Raw genomic sequence first — 17,320 nt, forward strand, 5'->3', positions numbered from 1 at the left:
AATGACAGCGATTTTTTAAAAGGATTTTTGCAACAAGATTCTACTCAGAAACCACATAACTGAACTTAAAGGACTAATAAAAACAAAAGCATAACCATAACTGCAGCCAATAAGAAGGCGCAATGTCTTAAACCAAGCCGATTATGGTGGATCAGTTTATTAGAGATGAAAAATCAGTTTTAGAATTTCTTCCCTCCCACAGGAAATTCGTCATGGCTAAGAAATCCAACGTTGCAAGGTGCTTGTGGAAAGCGAAGACTCTGTCGACGGCATGTTATTTCCTCCTAGTCGGAATTCTGGCTTTTGCTTAAAAATCCTCATATCTTCCCAAACTGCTGCAGTGCTGCTCTTCAGCTCCTTCTGTAGATCAACGTGAAGGTGCAAACAAAAACCTTAAGCAACAGGCCAGCATGAAGAAGCTTCTAGCTGAGTCTTCTCAGATGTCTCAAAGAAATAATATCCACAATATTTTCTTTTGCCAAATCATGTGATTTACAGTCTTAGACACTAAAATTACAGAAGATATAATATCATCTGAAAAAATGAAATACATAAGATCAGTTAACGTACTGCAGATAGAAAATAACCGTACTTATGACATATTTTACAAACTTTCATAGGAAAGAAGGTAACAAAAATATTAATTTCTTTGGTAAAGTAATGAGCATAGAATATTCCAAAAGAAAATTACCGATAAAAAAAAAAACAAGCAATTTGAGCTGGGTGTTCGAATACCTGATAGTTGAGACTTTACTGCATGAAATATTATACACTAGAAACTCTTCAAGCATCTGGAGTCACTCCTAAATATTATTCCATCTGGTTCAAATTTGGCTAATGATATTTTCTCGTGAAGTGGAGTAAATATCGTGGATAGAAACTGTCAAAACCGAAAGTTCATTTTTGAACAAAACGTTTTAACTTTCTAGTTGCATATACTTCCGTGGTATATCCAGTGAAGCTTGATAAAGATCTTGACGAGCTAAATGTACCTTAAAGAAATGGATATTTATTTAGGGAGCAGTTTTTTGTTGCTGTAGGGTTCAGTTTTATGTTCGTTAAGCATTTGGTAAATAAAATTTGTAAATTATGCAACGTAAATTTTTTACATTATACATATCACATATGTATTGTGACATGTATAGTGAAACACTTATTAAAATATACCGGTTAAACGCTTAAAACTCATTAAATAATATGCACATTAATATATTACCATATTTTATTCCATCAACAATTACAGATACGACGCTGCCTATATACTGGTTGTGGGAGCGTGTGGTGTTGATGGTGTGGATGATGGTGACACTGGTGTTAACACGGAGTTACTCTGGCAATCTCATGGCTCTCCTGGCAGTGAGACACATCCCTCAACCTTACCAAACACTACGAGACGTGATGGACGACCCATCAGTGAAGCTGATATGGCACAAAGACTCTGCTTCTGTTCCTTATCTAAAAGTACGTCATGGAAACGTAAAATTTGAATTTTTCTGATATTCTTATAGTATCCCAATTAAAAATACTAGAAAGAAAATAGCAAAGCTTTTTTTTATGTGTTAACACTTAATATTACAGGAGTGACAAAGGTGACTCTAGAAAACAAAAGTTTCTGAGGTGAAATTCTCGGATTACAATAAAAATTAAACAATTAGAGAAGCTCTGAGGAAGTACTAAACCTATTAATAACAGTTTTCGTGATAATTAGCTGAAATTTGTTGTCAAACTCATAATGTGAGTAATAAAATATAAATCAAAATAAAAAGAAAAGAAAGGTAGCCAGATTCATTATTTCAATAAGAGTGCTGATAAATGGCCACTGGCCCCTTTAAGAGGGGAAGGGGTCACTTGTCTTAGCAAAAGGGCCCTTGATACCAGGAACTGGAGTTTTACTCTCCTTGAGACTCCCCACCGTCCACTCTCCATTTGGCATCTTGAGCAGGGATATTTTCCTAATGTGAAATCTAGTTTCTGGTCAGAGAGAAAAGAGTTCTCTATCAGCCCTGATCTAACATACAGCTTCAGAGGGTGGTGCAGCAGTTCTCCTGTCACTCCACCCGAAATTTAAATTGAATCATCTTGAGGCAGGTGAGATGATCCTCCTGTGGGACACTAAGAAGACACCTGACAGGATCCTTCTGACGGAAATTTAGCCGGAGGTCGTCGGTTCATCTCAAATATCCACTGATTGTTAATCAACAATGCTACTTCTCATCCTGAACTGCTTATTCTGTCCTTTCTTATTTCATATCCAGTTGGGAAAATCGCATCTGTAATTATCAACAGTAGTAATGTATTGTGGAAGATTGAGAAAGTCCCCAGTGGGTGAAATGTCACGTATTAAAATAACCTAAATGTTCCAAACTCGTTTTAATTTAGTCATCTTTGATAGACTTTATGCACTTACACTTGCATTCCCGAAAGTATTTTGGGGTTACGTGTACAGTTGCAGAGAAAAGTTCCTGAACAGTCTCTCCTGGGAAGAAATAATCAGGAAACTCAGACGTAGTAATCAAAGGATTATTATTATTATTATTATTATTATTATTATTATTATTATTATTATTATTATTATTATTATTATTATTAGTATTATTATTATCATAACGGGGAGCGCTAAACCCGTAGGATTATACAGCCATAAAGACTGGACAGCCTGGTTCACAAATCATGTTTCTTTCCCAGCCCGGGCACGTCAGTCAGCCTTAAGCATGGATTTCAGCTATTTCAATCTCCCGAGTGGACTAGAGCGCTGCCTGGGAATCTTGACCGTTCCCAGTAGTAGTTTCGAATCCTTTTGACTGCGATCTTTCTTTCTCTCTCTCTCTCTCTCTCTCTATGTAGATATATATATATATATATATATATATATATATATATATATATATATATATATATATATATATATATATATATATATATATATATATATATATATATACTTTGGTCTGTATTAATCAAAGGTTTCAGGCAGCGAAGTCTGGTATATACCGGGAGATAGCCGATTCCGAGAAGACTGGTCGTCTTATATATCTACCACATCCGCAGTTTCCAGAAGCTATAGACACTTTGGTACGACGTGGCGACCACGTCATCATTGATGTCCATGGTGATGTCAGGTCTACTATTGCTCAAGACTTCACGAAAACAGGTAGTCTGAGAGCAATGTACTTGAATTACTTTAATACTGTTATTGAAAATAAGATGCCAGATTTCATGTAAACAGAATAGGTAAGTTTACTGATATTTAAACTTCTGAAAAAAAGATGTCGGTTGTAAGATAGATTTATTTTTGTACTTGGTTAGTGATAAGACATAAAGACATGAATGCAATGCTTTAGATATTTATTAGAGACGTTTCGCCCTTTGCGGACTTTATCAGTCCAGATTTACTGGGATACCACACCAGCGGCCGAAAAGTTCCCTAATAAATATCCGAAGTGTTGCACAAGTTTCTTTATTACACAGTTTGTCGGTGTTCATATTCCATATATTTTTATTAGTTTAAAAGATTTTTTTAAAGTTTCTAGATATGAATTATTATGCTGAAGTATTTTACTCGTTTTATAATATATAAAAGAACAAATATATAAAAGAACAAATATGTAAAAGAACAAATATGTAAAAGAACAAATATGTAAAAGAACAAATATGTAAAAGAACAAATATGTAAAAGAACAAATATGTAAAAGAACAAATATGTAAAAGAACAAATATGTAAAAGAACAAATATGTAAAAGAACAAATATGTAAAAGAACAAATATGTAAAAGAACAAATATGTAAAAGAACAAATATGTAAAAGAACAAATATGTAAAAGAACAAATATGTAAAAGAACAAATATGTAAAAGAACAAATATGTAAAAGAACAAATATGTAAAAGAACAAATATATAAAAGAACAAATATGTAAAAGAACAAATATGTAAAAGAACAAATATGTAAAAGAACAAATATGTAAAAGAACAAATGTTCAGTCTTCAGTCTGACATAAGGTATTAAATTGCCTCAATATACTATATATTTTTACACTTTTACATAATTTAATTTTCAAGAGCACTGTTTCCTGTCGAATCTTTTTCATTTAGAGCAAAATTACCTGAAAGTTGACATTAATTGGTCTGTTCTGCCCAATTTTGAATTTTTGCCGAAAGAATGGAATTGTCTAGCCTGAATTATTGGGGATTTTGTCTCATAAAATCTTCTCTTCTTCAGATAATTCAGTATCTTTTTATTTATAATCGTAATTGAAATGCTTGATAAAATGACACTGGTCTATAATTTCGTGCCTCCTTCTGTCTGCCCCATAGAAATATGTCGGGTTCCATTTTTTTGGTTTATAAAATCCCTTTGTACAGGAAGCTAACATATTCTTTCGTTGATGTACAGATGTTCTGTAGCTCCTCATGGTTTAACCTGACTTTCTCCTTTTCAAACACCTCTGCTCTTTCTTCTGTGAAGTCCTCCCTGAATCGTCTAAAAAATTCTCCACTTTCTTCTCATAATCGTTATTTCCTTGTGTGAATTTTTTAGTCTTATTAGGTTTTTTACAGTCATTTTCATTTTTTTCTTATTGTTATTAAATGTGATTTTAATTTAATATCTGATAATATATCCTTCTTAATTTCCCCTCTTATGGAAATCGTTCGAGGGGAGAGAGAATTAATATTTTTGAGCTAAAAACATATACTAACCTAATGTTTACTGCAGGAAAATGTTCATTTTACGAGTCCAGAGAAGAGTTTCTGTTGGTAATGTTTGCAATGATGATTCAAAAGGACAGCCCACTTGTACCAGCTATAAATAAGAGGTAAAAGAAAATATCTGTTAATTGATGCTTTTGCATAGTACATTATAGAATAATCAGTTACACACACTCACACTCACACACTCACACACACACACACACACACACACACACACACACACACACACACACACACACACACACACACACACACACACACACACACACACACACACACACACACACGCACGCATACACACACACACACACACACACACACACACATATATATATATATATATATATGCAGACGAGGAGCACACCAGGAGCAAATGACAGGACTAAAGAAAATGAATGGGCTAAACTGTATGCAGAGGCCCTAACAGACAACAGCAGAGCCCAGGAAAAACTGAGAAAGAATAATGACAGACCACTGAGCGCAGGAACACCAGTTAGAGAATAGACTGATGGAATCAATGCTGCAATGGAGGCAACTAAACCGTCTCAGGGGATGCAAAGGGAAATGCAGTGGAAGGACGATAGGTAGAAGTCAGTTTTTGTTTACGAGCTCCAGGAAGTTGAAGGGAAAATTTATGAGGCAAGAAGACAGGAGGAGAAAAAAGCAACTAAAACTATCATGAAATCAATAGGAAAGGACAACACGATCCAGTTGGCAAATTTTCTGAGAATAGGATGGTTCGCAAGAGGAAAACCCGGTCAGTCAAAGTGATTTTTAAGGCAGAATCAGCCCGAAACGGGATCCTGCAGAAAAAAGCACGAGTAAGGGATGAGGGAGGCCCAGCGGCAGTTCGAAAACGACATAGCATCAAATGTCAAGTCTGACCCGAAGCTACACGGAGAGCACGGAGAAAGAGGGAGATAAGAATACTTTTCTTGACAGAGGAATCATGATAAGAAAACTAGTGAATGTACATGCCACTGTGCATGGGCTTGCGGTACACGGAAAAAGCAAAACCTGCATCTGAACGGTGGACATGAAGATTCAGATACAGGTTTTGTTTTTTCCGTGTAGTGCAAGCCTATGCACAGTGGCATGTACATTCACTGCTTTTCTTATCATGCTTCCTCTGTTAAGAAAAGTGTTCTCATCTCCCTCTTTCTCCGTGCTCTCCGCATTTGCGATCCTCAGTTCCTTAAATAAGAAATTTCCACTCTTCGTAATTCATTTTCCCCTTCTTGGCTACCCTTTCCATTTCATAAATGCTGCCTTCTCACGTGCTAAACGAACTGTCTTCTCTCCCAAACTCTCTACTCCTGGGAACTCTCCTGTCCTCTGCCTTCCCTATATTTCCAGTCTTTCTAATCTCAACAACTCTCTCCTTTCCTTAGACATCAAGCTTATTTTTCGCCAGACTAACACTCATCGCACCAATCTAGTTCATACCTCTCATACCTCTCCTCTCTCTATTGATTCCCCTGGTGTCTACTCTATTTCTTGTTCCTCCTGCCCTCTTCAGTATTTTGAAGAAACTGGCCGTTCTGTTTCTGACAGACTCAGGGAGCACAAAAGTAGTGTTAGGCTTGCCGACACCAATAATGCTCTTTTCTGTCATGTCAGAGATCACAGTCATCCTATTGACTGGTCTTCTGTTAAAACTGTCTATCATACGTCTAACTTTCACAGTCGCCGTCTGGTTGAATCCTCCCTTATACACAACTTTTCATGTATGAATCTTAGTCCTGGCTTAGTCTCTGCAGATGCCTTCCTTTCCCATTACATTGTTCCAAACTTCAGAACACACGTGACTTAACCTGATTCTTTTTTTACCCTTTCTCCCTCTTCCCCCGTTCCTCTTTCCTCTTTCTCCTTTGGGTTTTCTTTCTTCTGCCTTGGTCATTTGCTCCATTATTATTATTTTTCCTGCTCTGTGTTCTTGTTTCTACCCTTTGTGGGCCCGTAGCTTCCTTGCAGTGCTCCTCCACTGATACTACTACTAACTCTACCACTACTTCTCTTCTTCCTTTCCTACTAACTCTCTTGTCCCGTCCCTGTCTGCTGGCCTATATATACTCCCTCCTCTCCTTTTTGTTAGTGTGGCTTTATAAATGGTCCTAAGTCGGACTGAAACGTCGTCGTTAGCTCCTCCCTCCTATGTGTTAACGCTTAGCGTTCGAAGATTGTCAGCATTTTTCTGGAAGTGTGGCTTCAATAAGATCCTTCTGGAAGATGCTATCTCCATCAGAAAAGTTTCTATCCACAATGGGAAGTATAAGAGACGCCAGGATTGCCTTGTCACTGTTCATCATTCCTTCAACAATAACAAGCCGTCCAGGGCCTTTAGCAGTAAAACTACCCCAAAACATCTTAGGTGGGTGTTTTGGAGCTTATTGAATGTGCACAAATAACCCGCACATAAAAGACAGAAGCTTACGACGACGTTTCGGTCCGACTTGGACCATTGACAAAGTCAATGGTCCAAGTCGTGACTTTGTCAATGGTCCAAGTCGGACCGAAACGTCGTCGTAAGCTTCTGTCTTTTATGTGCGGGTTATTTGTGTATCGTTCCAGTCACGGTATTGTGCCTTTTTGTTATTTATTTATTGAATGTGTCCATTCCGAAGAGGTTCGCCTTTGCACCGTCTCTCTACAGATGACCTGTACCCATGTACTTCAAAACGCGTCTCATCCGAATATATATAACTTTTCTCAACTTATCTGTCGTCCATCACTTATGATCGAGTGCCCACCGCAGCCATTTTTTTTTCAAAGCAGCAGAGTGATGCCAACTACAAGGAGCCTTTGTCGAACAGTTGAAGAATCAACATTTATTCCTGCTGAAGCCAAATCGCTCTGTAGATCTTTGCTGGTTTTCTTGTGATCCTTCACGCTATTTCTTATTATAACTTTGTCATCGTGAGGTGTTTTTTTGCGTTTTCTTCCACAATCACCAGTGTCATCGCCTCTCTTCTGCATCTGAACAACAGTTGAGTTTGCTAGGCTCAAATTTTCATCGATCAGTCTGATACTCAAATCTTCATATTTTCTAAGAGCTACAATACTTGCGCGATACCTAGGTGCAACATCCATCATGAAATTTAGCAGTAATAATGAATTAAAAGGAAGAATTTGGCGACACCAGATTCACTTACAGGAATAGCCATACAGAACAGCACCTGCTGTAGCACTCCCGATGGTTGCCAAAAGTCGGTAACAAACTCTTCTGAAAGGAAAAGAATCAAAATTACTTTAATTAACCCTGAGCCTAAGACATATGAAAATATCACAAAATTTACTTCTGTCTCAATTAATTTGCGCACTACCATATCGTGTCAGTCATCAAGTACGAGACCTCACTATGGAGCGAGCCAGACATAAGAACATAAGTAAGAAGGAACACTGCAACAGGCCTACTGACCCATGCGGAGCAGGTCCATATCCCCCTCCCCCGGATTAGACCAATGACCCACCCACCCCGGATAAGCCCAATGATCCACCCAGTCTGGTCACCTCCACTCAAGGATGGAGCACTGCACCAGACCCAGCAGCACAAGCTAGCCAGGTCCAACTCACACCCACACCCACTCATGTATTTATCTAACCTATTTTTAAAACTACACAACGTTTTAGCCTGAATAACTGTACTCGGGAGTTAGTTCCACTCATCCACAACTCTGAATCTGAATTTTTCCAACTTGATACCATTGCTGCGAGTTCTGTCTTGGATGGAAATTTTCAGCAAGCTATTTACATCCCCCTTATTTAATCCTGTTTTCCATTTATACACCTCGATCATATCCCCCCTAATTCTACGCCTTTCGAGAGAGTGCAGATTCAGGGCCCTCAGTCTATCCTCATAGGGAAGATTTCTGATACATGGGATCATCTTTGTCATCCTCCTCTGTACGTTTTCCAGAGCATTTATATCCATTCTGTAATACGGTGACCAGAAATGAGCAGCATAGTCTAAACGAGGTCTAACCAAGGATATATAGAGTTGAAGAACAACCTGAGGACTTATATTATTTATACTTCTAGATATGAAGCCAAGAATTCTGTTAGCTTTATTGGGAACACTAATGCACTGTTGTCTTGGTATTAGATTACTGCTAACCATAACTCCTAAATCCTTTTCACAATCAGTAGTATTAAGATCTACATTATTTAGTTTATATGTGGCATGGTTATTTAACTGTCCAACATTTAAAACTTTGCATTTGTCAATAATAAACTGCATCTGCCACTTCTCCGACAATTGCATCAGTCTATTCAAATCATCCTGGAGTGCTCTAGTGTCCTCATTAGAATGAATTGGACGGCCTATTTTGGAGTCATCAGCAAATTTGCTTATGTTGCTATTTATTCCCTCATCTATGTCGTTTATGTAAATTGTGAACAACAACGGGCCCAACACAGACCCCCGAGGAGCACCGCTTGTGACGTGCCCCCATTGTGATTTCTCCCCATTTATGCAAACTCTCTACTGTCTATTTGTCAGCCATGCCTCTACCCAGGAAAAAATTTCTCCTCCTATTCCGTGTGCCTTAAGTTTCCTCAATAGCCTCTGAAGTGGAACTCTACTGATGTCCATATACAAAATATCATATTCATTACCATGATCTACCATTCTACCTCGTCAAACACCCTAGTTAAAAAAGTTAGTAAATTTGTAAGACAGGAACGCCCCTTTGTAAAACCGTGTTGAGATTCATTAATCACTCTGTGCCTGTCAAGATGGCTACGAATTGCTTCGGCAATTATTGATTCCATAAATTTTCCCACTATGGAGGTAAGGCTTATTGGTCTATAGTTCGAAGCCAAGGACCTGTCACCTGCCTTGTAAATAGGTATTACATTTGCCATTTTCCACCTATCAGGCACTGTGCCAGCTTGTAGTGATATGTTAAAAAGATTAGCCAAAGGTATGCTAAGTTCCTCTTTTACATTCCTTTAACACCCTTGCAAACAGTTCATCAGAGCCTGGGGATTTGTTAGGTTTTAGTTTCTCTATTTGTCTGAGGACCATGTCAATAGTTATCCCAATTGTATATAGTTTATTATCCTGTTCTACATAATCTATCATTTCAAGAATATCGCTAGTATTTTCCTGGGTGAAAACTGAGAGGAAGTAGGTATTGAGAATTTCACACATATCCTTAACACTGTCAGTGATCTGACCAGAGTTACTCTTAAGTGGGCCAATCTTGTCCCTAATCTTACTTCTGTATACCTGAAAGAACCCTTTTGGGTTAGTCTTTGAATCCCTTGCGACCATGGCCTCAGAATCCCTTTTTGCTTTTCTGATTCCTTTCTTTGTTTCTCTCTTTAAATGAATATATTGATTTCTTAACTGCGGATCCCCTCTTTTAATACGCCTATATATGCCTCTCTTTTGACCAATGAGATGTTTTAATCTATTGTTCATCCATTTGGGATCAGTTTTGTTAGATCGTATTTCCCTACTCGGAACAAAAGTTGTCTGGGCAGCTAGAACTATGCTCTGAAAAACGTCATATTGGCAACCAAGATCACCTACCTGACCCATAGTCAGGACATCCCAATTTAGCCCACCCAGGTAATTTTTCAGTCCCATGAAGTCGGCCAAGCGAAAATCTGGGACAGAGATTTGATTGCAGTTGTCTGGGTAATTCCATGATATATTGAAACTAAGTGATTTGTGATCACTTTCCCCAAGCTCATCATTAGCCTCAAGATTATTAATTAGTGAATCTTTGTTGGCAAGAACCAAGTCTAGCAGATTGTTTCCTCTAGTTGGTTCTGTCACAACCTGTTCTAAAAAGCAATCCTGAACCGTATCAAGAAAGTCACTAGACTCAAGATTTCCTGTCATATTATTCCAATGAATTTGTCTAAAGTTAAAATCTCCCGTTATCACAACATTCTCATATCTAGATGCCTTATGAATTTCGTCCCATAACAGCTTACTGCCCTCCCTATCAAGGTTTGGAGGCCTATAAATCACACCCAAAATTAATTTGTCACGTCCCTCGAGAAACTGTAGCCAAACAGATTCTGTGTTCGATGTTTCTAATCTTATATCATGTCTAAGACAACAATTTAAATTTTCTGACATACATCGCCACACCACCACCCTTCCTGTTGACCCTATCAGTGTGGAATAGTTTATAACCCTGTATGTTGCATTCAGAAGGCATTTCTCTATTTTTCAGGTTGAACCAGGTCTCTTTTATGCTGTACTTATCCAGCAGCTCCTCTCTCCTGCCCTTCCCAGTGTCATTACCCCCAGCACTAAGACAGATAATGGGCTAGTTCCCATTACCTGCCATAATATTATCCAACCTGCTGACTATGTCACCAACACTAGCTCCAGGAAGGCACACTCTCTGTCGGACCTTTCTGTCTCTGTTGCAAAATGCACGGTCCATATATCTTACCTGAGAATCGCCTACTATTAAAATATTCTTACCTTGATTAGCAGGGGAATCAATGGTACCTTCAACCTCACTAACCACTGAAGTGCACTCGTCCTGGAGAACAGAGAATCGATTTCCTACCTTCACATCTTGTCTATTAACTTTCCTCATCTTCCTTCTTCCTGAACTTTGAACCGCTTGCCACTTAAAGCGGCTGCCACTATCACTGCTGGTGACCATTCCTTCCTTACCAGCTAAATCCTTCACACACTCGCTCCCAAACTTATTTATGCGAAGCTTCAGCCTCCTATTTTCCTCCTGAAGAAGTAGAATTTCCTTCTTCAACACTTGAACCTGAGATTCTAAAACACTACAACAAGCCATGGTGCTTGGTAACAGCCCACGCTTACTCCAAAGAGCTTAGGCAGGTAGGACCGAAGGTGACCACTGACCTCAGCATACATACCCAAATATGTGAAAATATTCTGTAGAAAATGTGCAAGAATTTGCAACAGATTGGAACACTAGCTGCGAAGACTGAGAAATGGTTAAAAGAACTAAACCTGACGACCTTGGAGGAGATAAAGACCAAAGACATAATTATGACTTACAAAATCTTCAGAGAAATTAGGCAGATAGAGAAAGGCTATGAGAATTAGATAAACCTTAAACAAATAAGCACAAGTGAAAGCTGTAGAAGGCATGTGAGGGAGTATTTATTTTGTTTCAAAATGATTCGAAAACGGAATGACTAAAGTGAGGCAGTAGTTGAGGCAAACTTAATACACAGCTCCAAGAGTAGATATGATAAGGCCCGTGAGAGTATAAATCAATAATATCGCTCAAAGTAATCAAGGAGACGGGGCCTGGAACTGAGCTCAACCCACGGAAATGCAACTAGGTGAGTATACACGCACACAGCAACAATCATCAACTCTTCCTCCCCAAGCACACTCACAAAAAAAAATAACTGCTTTATATAGACTTTCGCTATATTATTTTCGTTTTATTATGATGTTAATGTTGGTTACCTCTCAGAATAACGTCGATGACGGAGGCTGGGTTGTTCTTCCAGTGGTTGATAGCTGAAGAACCCAACTCCACTGTGTGTGATCATGTTCCCACCAAGATCACTGTCAACGAAGCTCTCTCTCTCAGTAACCTCTGGGTAACTAATAATTTCGGAATATTCAAAGCAAATAAAGAAGTAACAAATTACTGGGGTCAAAATTGAAGATTTATATAAAGAAATTTCCAATCTCATTGCCAGGTGCTTAGGACAACCACAAAATACTTCCTGTGAATAAGAAAAATATTCAATATATATATATATATATATATATATATATATATATATATATATATATATATATATATATATATATATATATATATATATATATATATATATATATTTAAATAATTAAGGAAATTGTTCTTGTGTATTTCAGGGAATGTTCGTTATCCTCCTGGTGGGTCATCTTACCAGTCTCTCTGTATTCTGCCTCGAACTTCTCATTTATCTCACTCAGCAAATTTAGATGTTAGTTTCAGATAAAAACAATAAATAATTATTGCAAAGATTCTTTCATTTCGTAACAAGACCATTCACAAAAGAATATCAGTTATTTTGTTATTCCATGTATATTTTCAAATATTTCATATCCTTTACTCTTGTTTCCTTCACTTTCTCCTACATTCCATATAATAATGTCTTCACTGTACTCATTTGTGCCTCTGCAGTCACCAGCAGTAACTATTATGTTAAATTGTGAGACCAGGTTTCGTCTCATTTTATTCTTGTGCTCCATGAATATTTGTATTTATCCCTATACTGACTCCTGCACTCAGTGACAAAGACAATGTGTTGTATCTAGGCGCCTCTGTAAAGACAGTGATTATATATCAGTGAGGTGAAAGTGTTGAATGATGATGAAAGTATTTTCTTTTTGGGGATTTTCTTTCTTTTTGGGTCACTCTGCCTCTGTGGGAGACGGCCGACTTGTTGAAAAAAATATATGTATATATTAATAGCAACACTGAGTTAGCCAGAGTTCGAACCCATGTTGTACTGGCCCGCCATCGTGAGCGATAACCACATGACGCCTTAACCACAGGACCCCAATCCTACAAGATACTCCTGTTGTTTAATTAAGGCGTCATGTAGTTCTCGCTCACAACTGCGCGCAAGTACAACATTGGTTCGAACCCTGGCTAGCGCAGTGTTGTTACTGATCAATACCACTCGTTCGTGGTTACAATTATATATATATATATATATATATATATATATATATATATATATATATATATATATATATATATATATATATATACATACGTATATATATATATATATATATATATATATATATATATATATATATATATATATATATATATATATATATATATATATATATATATATATATATATATATATATATATATATATATATATATATATATATATATATATGTATATATATATATATATATATATATATATATATATATATATATATATATATATATATATATATATATATATATATACATACGTATATATATATATATATATATATATATATATATATATATATATATATATATATATATATATATATATATATATATATATATATATATATATATATATATTATCTGAACACAGATATACATCTTAGACTTTTAGCCAAAATTTACTTTATTATTTGCGACTGGTATTTGACAACAGAGGGAACATTAAAACAATTGTCTCCGTACACGTTTCAAGTTAGGAAGTATCATGTTAAAAAGCACCAATCACCTGCCGCTAGAGTGGTATTAGGTTCACGAGGGTAGCCAATAGGCTGCCAGCGTGCTCTTCAGCCCTCCCATAAAAGAAGTGAAGGGGTCCAGCTTGACTCATTCTTCTGCTTCTCGCTCAGTTGGCAGTGATCGATTCTCAGCTCTGTGTCACTGTGAGAAGCTTCTACACAATCACAAACATATACAAGTTTCTCTTTCATGCTTCAGCAGCAAGGTAAAAGTCCCATATATTGTATAACATTTTATATAACACTGTATAAGCAAGTTTTCTTGAAAATTTGTGTCCCTCATATCTGTTTTTTAATAAATGGAGATGATTAATATCTTGTGTATTATGACTTAAAGTTTACAAGTATTTTATATAGATAAATTTCTTGATATTCTTGATCCATATTTTGCTATTCGAAAAATGTATGAAATTAAAGATCAAGTGGACAACATTTCACTTAAAAACTGTCTAGAAATATAACTTTCTTGAAGAACAAATGGAAAATAACTTAGATGTCGACCCCGTTCCTTATTTTTAGAATAAAAGATAATAATTATAAAATTTTGAATAATACTTTTTGAGGAGAAAAACAGTAACAAGTTAAGTTTATTGTTTGTTCATGGGTGTCTGTCTCTACGTCACTGTCTGGCCTCAGTTACATCTATGACAATCAAAATCACTTAACAAGTTATTTTGAGGGCTAATTTATTTTCATAAATTCGACTCTTACCCCAACTGAACCTGGACATAATAAGACAATGTGTGAAACAAACTTTAAATGGGACCACATGTAAAAGTTTAACGAATCATGACTTGATAAAGCTGTACGTAATTGTATGTGTCGGCATTAAGAAATATATCCTTCCTTCCTTTCTTCGCTTTATTTACATGTAATATCAACTACATTTATGGTTTACTGTTGTAATTAACCGGTTGAATATTATTTGGGTCTTCGTCATTTACTTTTCATGTTTGTTAAAGTTCGTCTGTGCTTACAGTGCAAGTGATAATCATTGATTATATAAGGAATTTATATACTAATGAAGTGACTGTTTCCTTTATTCAAGTCTCGTAACATCAGTCTACTGACTGACAATTCTGAAGGATCAAGTGCTGTTATGAACGATGGAAAGATCCACTGTTACTGTACAATCGTAGACTACAAGTCTGGAAACACTCAGTCTTTGTTTCTTGAATATCAATCACATCCTGGGAAATAGCAAGATAGATAAGAATAACTAATTCTTACGAACCTTGGTGGGCTAAGATATTAGACATATTGTACCTGTGGAAATTCCAAACAACGATGAAAAATAAACCTTTATCTGGTGTTCCCGAAGACTACGTCCATCTTTTTGATCTATACTCATACAACACTGTAAACCATAGGAATAAAATCGTTTAATTTTTTTTTAAATTAGCAGCTACTGTAGAATAGAGATGGACTGATACTTGATCTCATATACAAAATTAAACTTGGTTAATCATGGAGTGAGCATTAGGAAATAATCAAGATAATTTACCTGGTTGACGAGACAACCCTGGCTGGTTGACCTGCCTTATTAACCCATTAACAGTATCATACTATATCAGTAATTGGGAGATAATATAGTTAAATCTTCAAGTGCTGTAAATATTGATAAGAAAATTCAGTGCTTATCTGTCCTCGAGACGTGCAACTTACTACCTGTGGTGGCGCCTGTTATTAAGAAGTCCGTCAGTGATATCTATAGTCACGGGAAATCAATGACTTGCCTAAAATTATATGTTGTCACTGAAAGACTGACCATCTCGTCTGTGATTTCCAGTAACATTTTGTCTGTAGATGTTAAATAAAGAAACGTTCTCGCTTTAGCCTACTCAGTGTTGTAGCGACGGGTGATATTCTTATATCTTCGACTGTTGAGGACACACAAACCTTGTTTCGGAGTAGTGTTAAATAAACAAGACATATGAACAACACTAGGATATCTTTATTGTTTGTCTTATTCATCATCTTGCTGGTATTACATGCCATCAATATAATGATAGTGCTTAATAATTTTGATCTTCTCCTCAGCATTTTTGTTTAGTTTGTATTAATTTATTTTAGCCAATCACGTGGCATGAATTTGTGTTTCCAGAGGCAATTTAAGCGAGACTCAATCGAAATGTGAAATCAGAAATGATTTAATATTTTAGGATAAATTTGTGACTTGAAATGTTGCTTATTAATCAGTAAGGATTAATGAGAACAATAAGTCATAAACCCAACGCTTCATATTTGTTATTCTGGTGTAATCCAAATATGTGAATCAGTGTTAGCAACTTTGGTTAGTAACAGAAAGACCCGAGTGAAATCCTGGAGACACGAAGGCATGTTTTCTTAAACCTTTTTCTCCTGTTTAATTAGTAACCAGTTGGTACCTAGGTATTAGCTGACACTTATGAGTTGCACCCTGGGAAGTCAGAGTACTGAGTGATAATATACTTAAGATAATTCTGGGATCTGAATTAAGCAGAAGGATAACAGTTGTAAAATCAATTGTAGAAATTGACTCATTTATTTCTAAAGAAAATGGAGAATATACACCATAAAATGATATACAGAAGAGATTACACGATTGCTGCATGAAATTATAACTTAGGTCTAATTTTCTAAGTACCTCCATTATAAAACTAGCTATTATTTCAATCTCATTTTCACAGAGTATTATAATGAGGATCCGACGCAGATTTCAAGCAACGAGTGTGACTGAACGAGCCAATTTTGTGCTTATGAGAGCTTGTGGTATGTCCCTCTATGCCATTGCTCGAGAGACTGGTGTCAGCGTGTCCACCGTCTACAGGTGGATACATCGCTGGCTGCAGGAAGGTAGCATCAGCTCAAGACTTTGTGAACACACTCCTCGTGAAGCAAATCCTATGTCATATGAACTGGCTGGCAGTGCCGGCACTACACGACTTTCAGACACTTGGATGGATTACAAGTACTCTCACCCATTCAGTTATAAGCGCCATCATTCTCTCCACAATGCCGAAGAGAAGAAAAGCAGAATCTGTTTTCTTCGAAGTGTTTACAGCATCTGGAAGTGGCACTCAAAACTAAATCAATGTTTAATATTTTACTGGACAAATTATTACCAACGTTCACTTCAAATGACAGATACAGAATATCTTCCTCGAATCCTGGAACACATGCGCTGGAGGATACACTACACAGCATCTCTTCTTGAAAAAGTTAAATATAACATAAAAATAGAATGTATCTCTGAAACAGAAAAAAAGAAACATTGTAAATTGTCATTCTTGAGTTTCTAATTAACATTAATAATTTCCTCACAAAGCATATTGCTTAGCTACATGATGCCAGAATATTTTCTTAAAGAACATTATGTTGTGGATATTATATGTGGATATTATATGCCGTTTATGGGCAT

At 36.5% G+C, this 17,320-nt stretch overlaps 2 protein-coding genes across 2 annotated transcripts in view; both read left to right on the forward strand.

Annotated features, from left to right (window-relative positions):
• Positions 1–12,642, forward strand: part of LOC128691593 (uncharacterized) — a 105,157-nt gene extending 92,515 nt beyond the window's left edge. The window contains exons 17-21 of the mRNA XM_070088962.1: positions 1,244–1,461; positions 2,971–3,151; positions 4,711–4,810; positions 12,140–12,269; positions 12,553–12,642. Coding sequence (XP_069945063.1) covers positions 1,244–1,461; positions 2,971–3,151; positions 4,711–4,810; positions 12,140–12,269; positions 12,553–12,642 — 719 coding nt within the window. The remainder of the gene's footprint in view (positions 1–1,243; positions 1,462–2,970; positions 3,152–4,710; positions 4,811–12,139; positions 12,270–12,552) is intronic.
• A 3,956-nt stretch (positions 12,643–16,598) lies between these two features.
• LOC128691594 (glutamate receptor-like) overlaps positions 16,599–17,320 on the forward strand; it is a 39,772-nt gene continuing 39,050 nt past the window's right edge. Inside the window, exon 1 of the mRNA XM_070088963.1 lies at positions 16,599–17,175. Coding sequence (XP_069945064.1) covers positions 16,599–17,175 — 577 coding nt within the window. The remainder of the gene's footprint in view (positions 17,176–17,320) is intronic.

The sequence above is a fragment of the Cherax quadricarinatus genome, chromosome 26 (genome assembly GCF_038502225.1).
Source record: "Cherax quadricarinatus isolate ZL_2023a chromosome 26, ASM3850222v1, whole genome shotgun sequence".
Classification (NCBI taxonomy): domain Eukaryota; kingdom Metazoa; phylum Arthropoda; class Malacostraca; order Decapoda; family Parastacidae; genus Cherax; species Cherax quadricarinatus.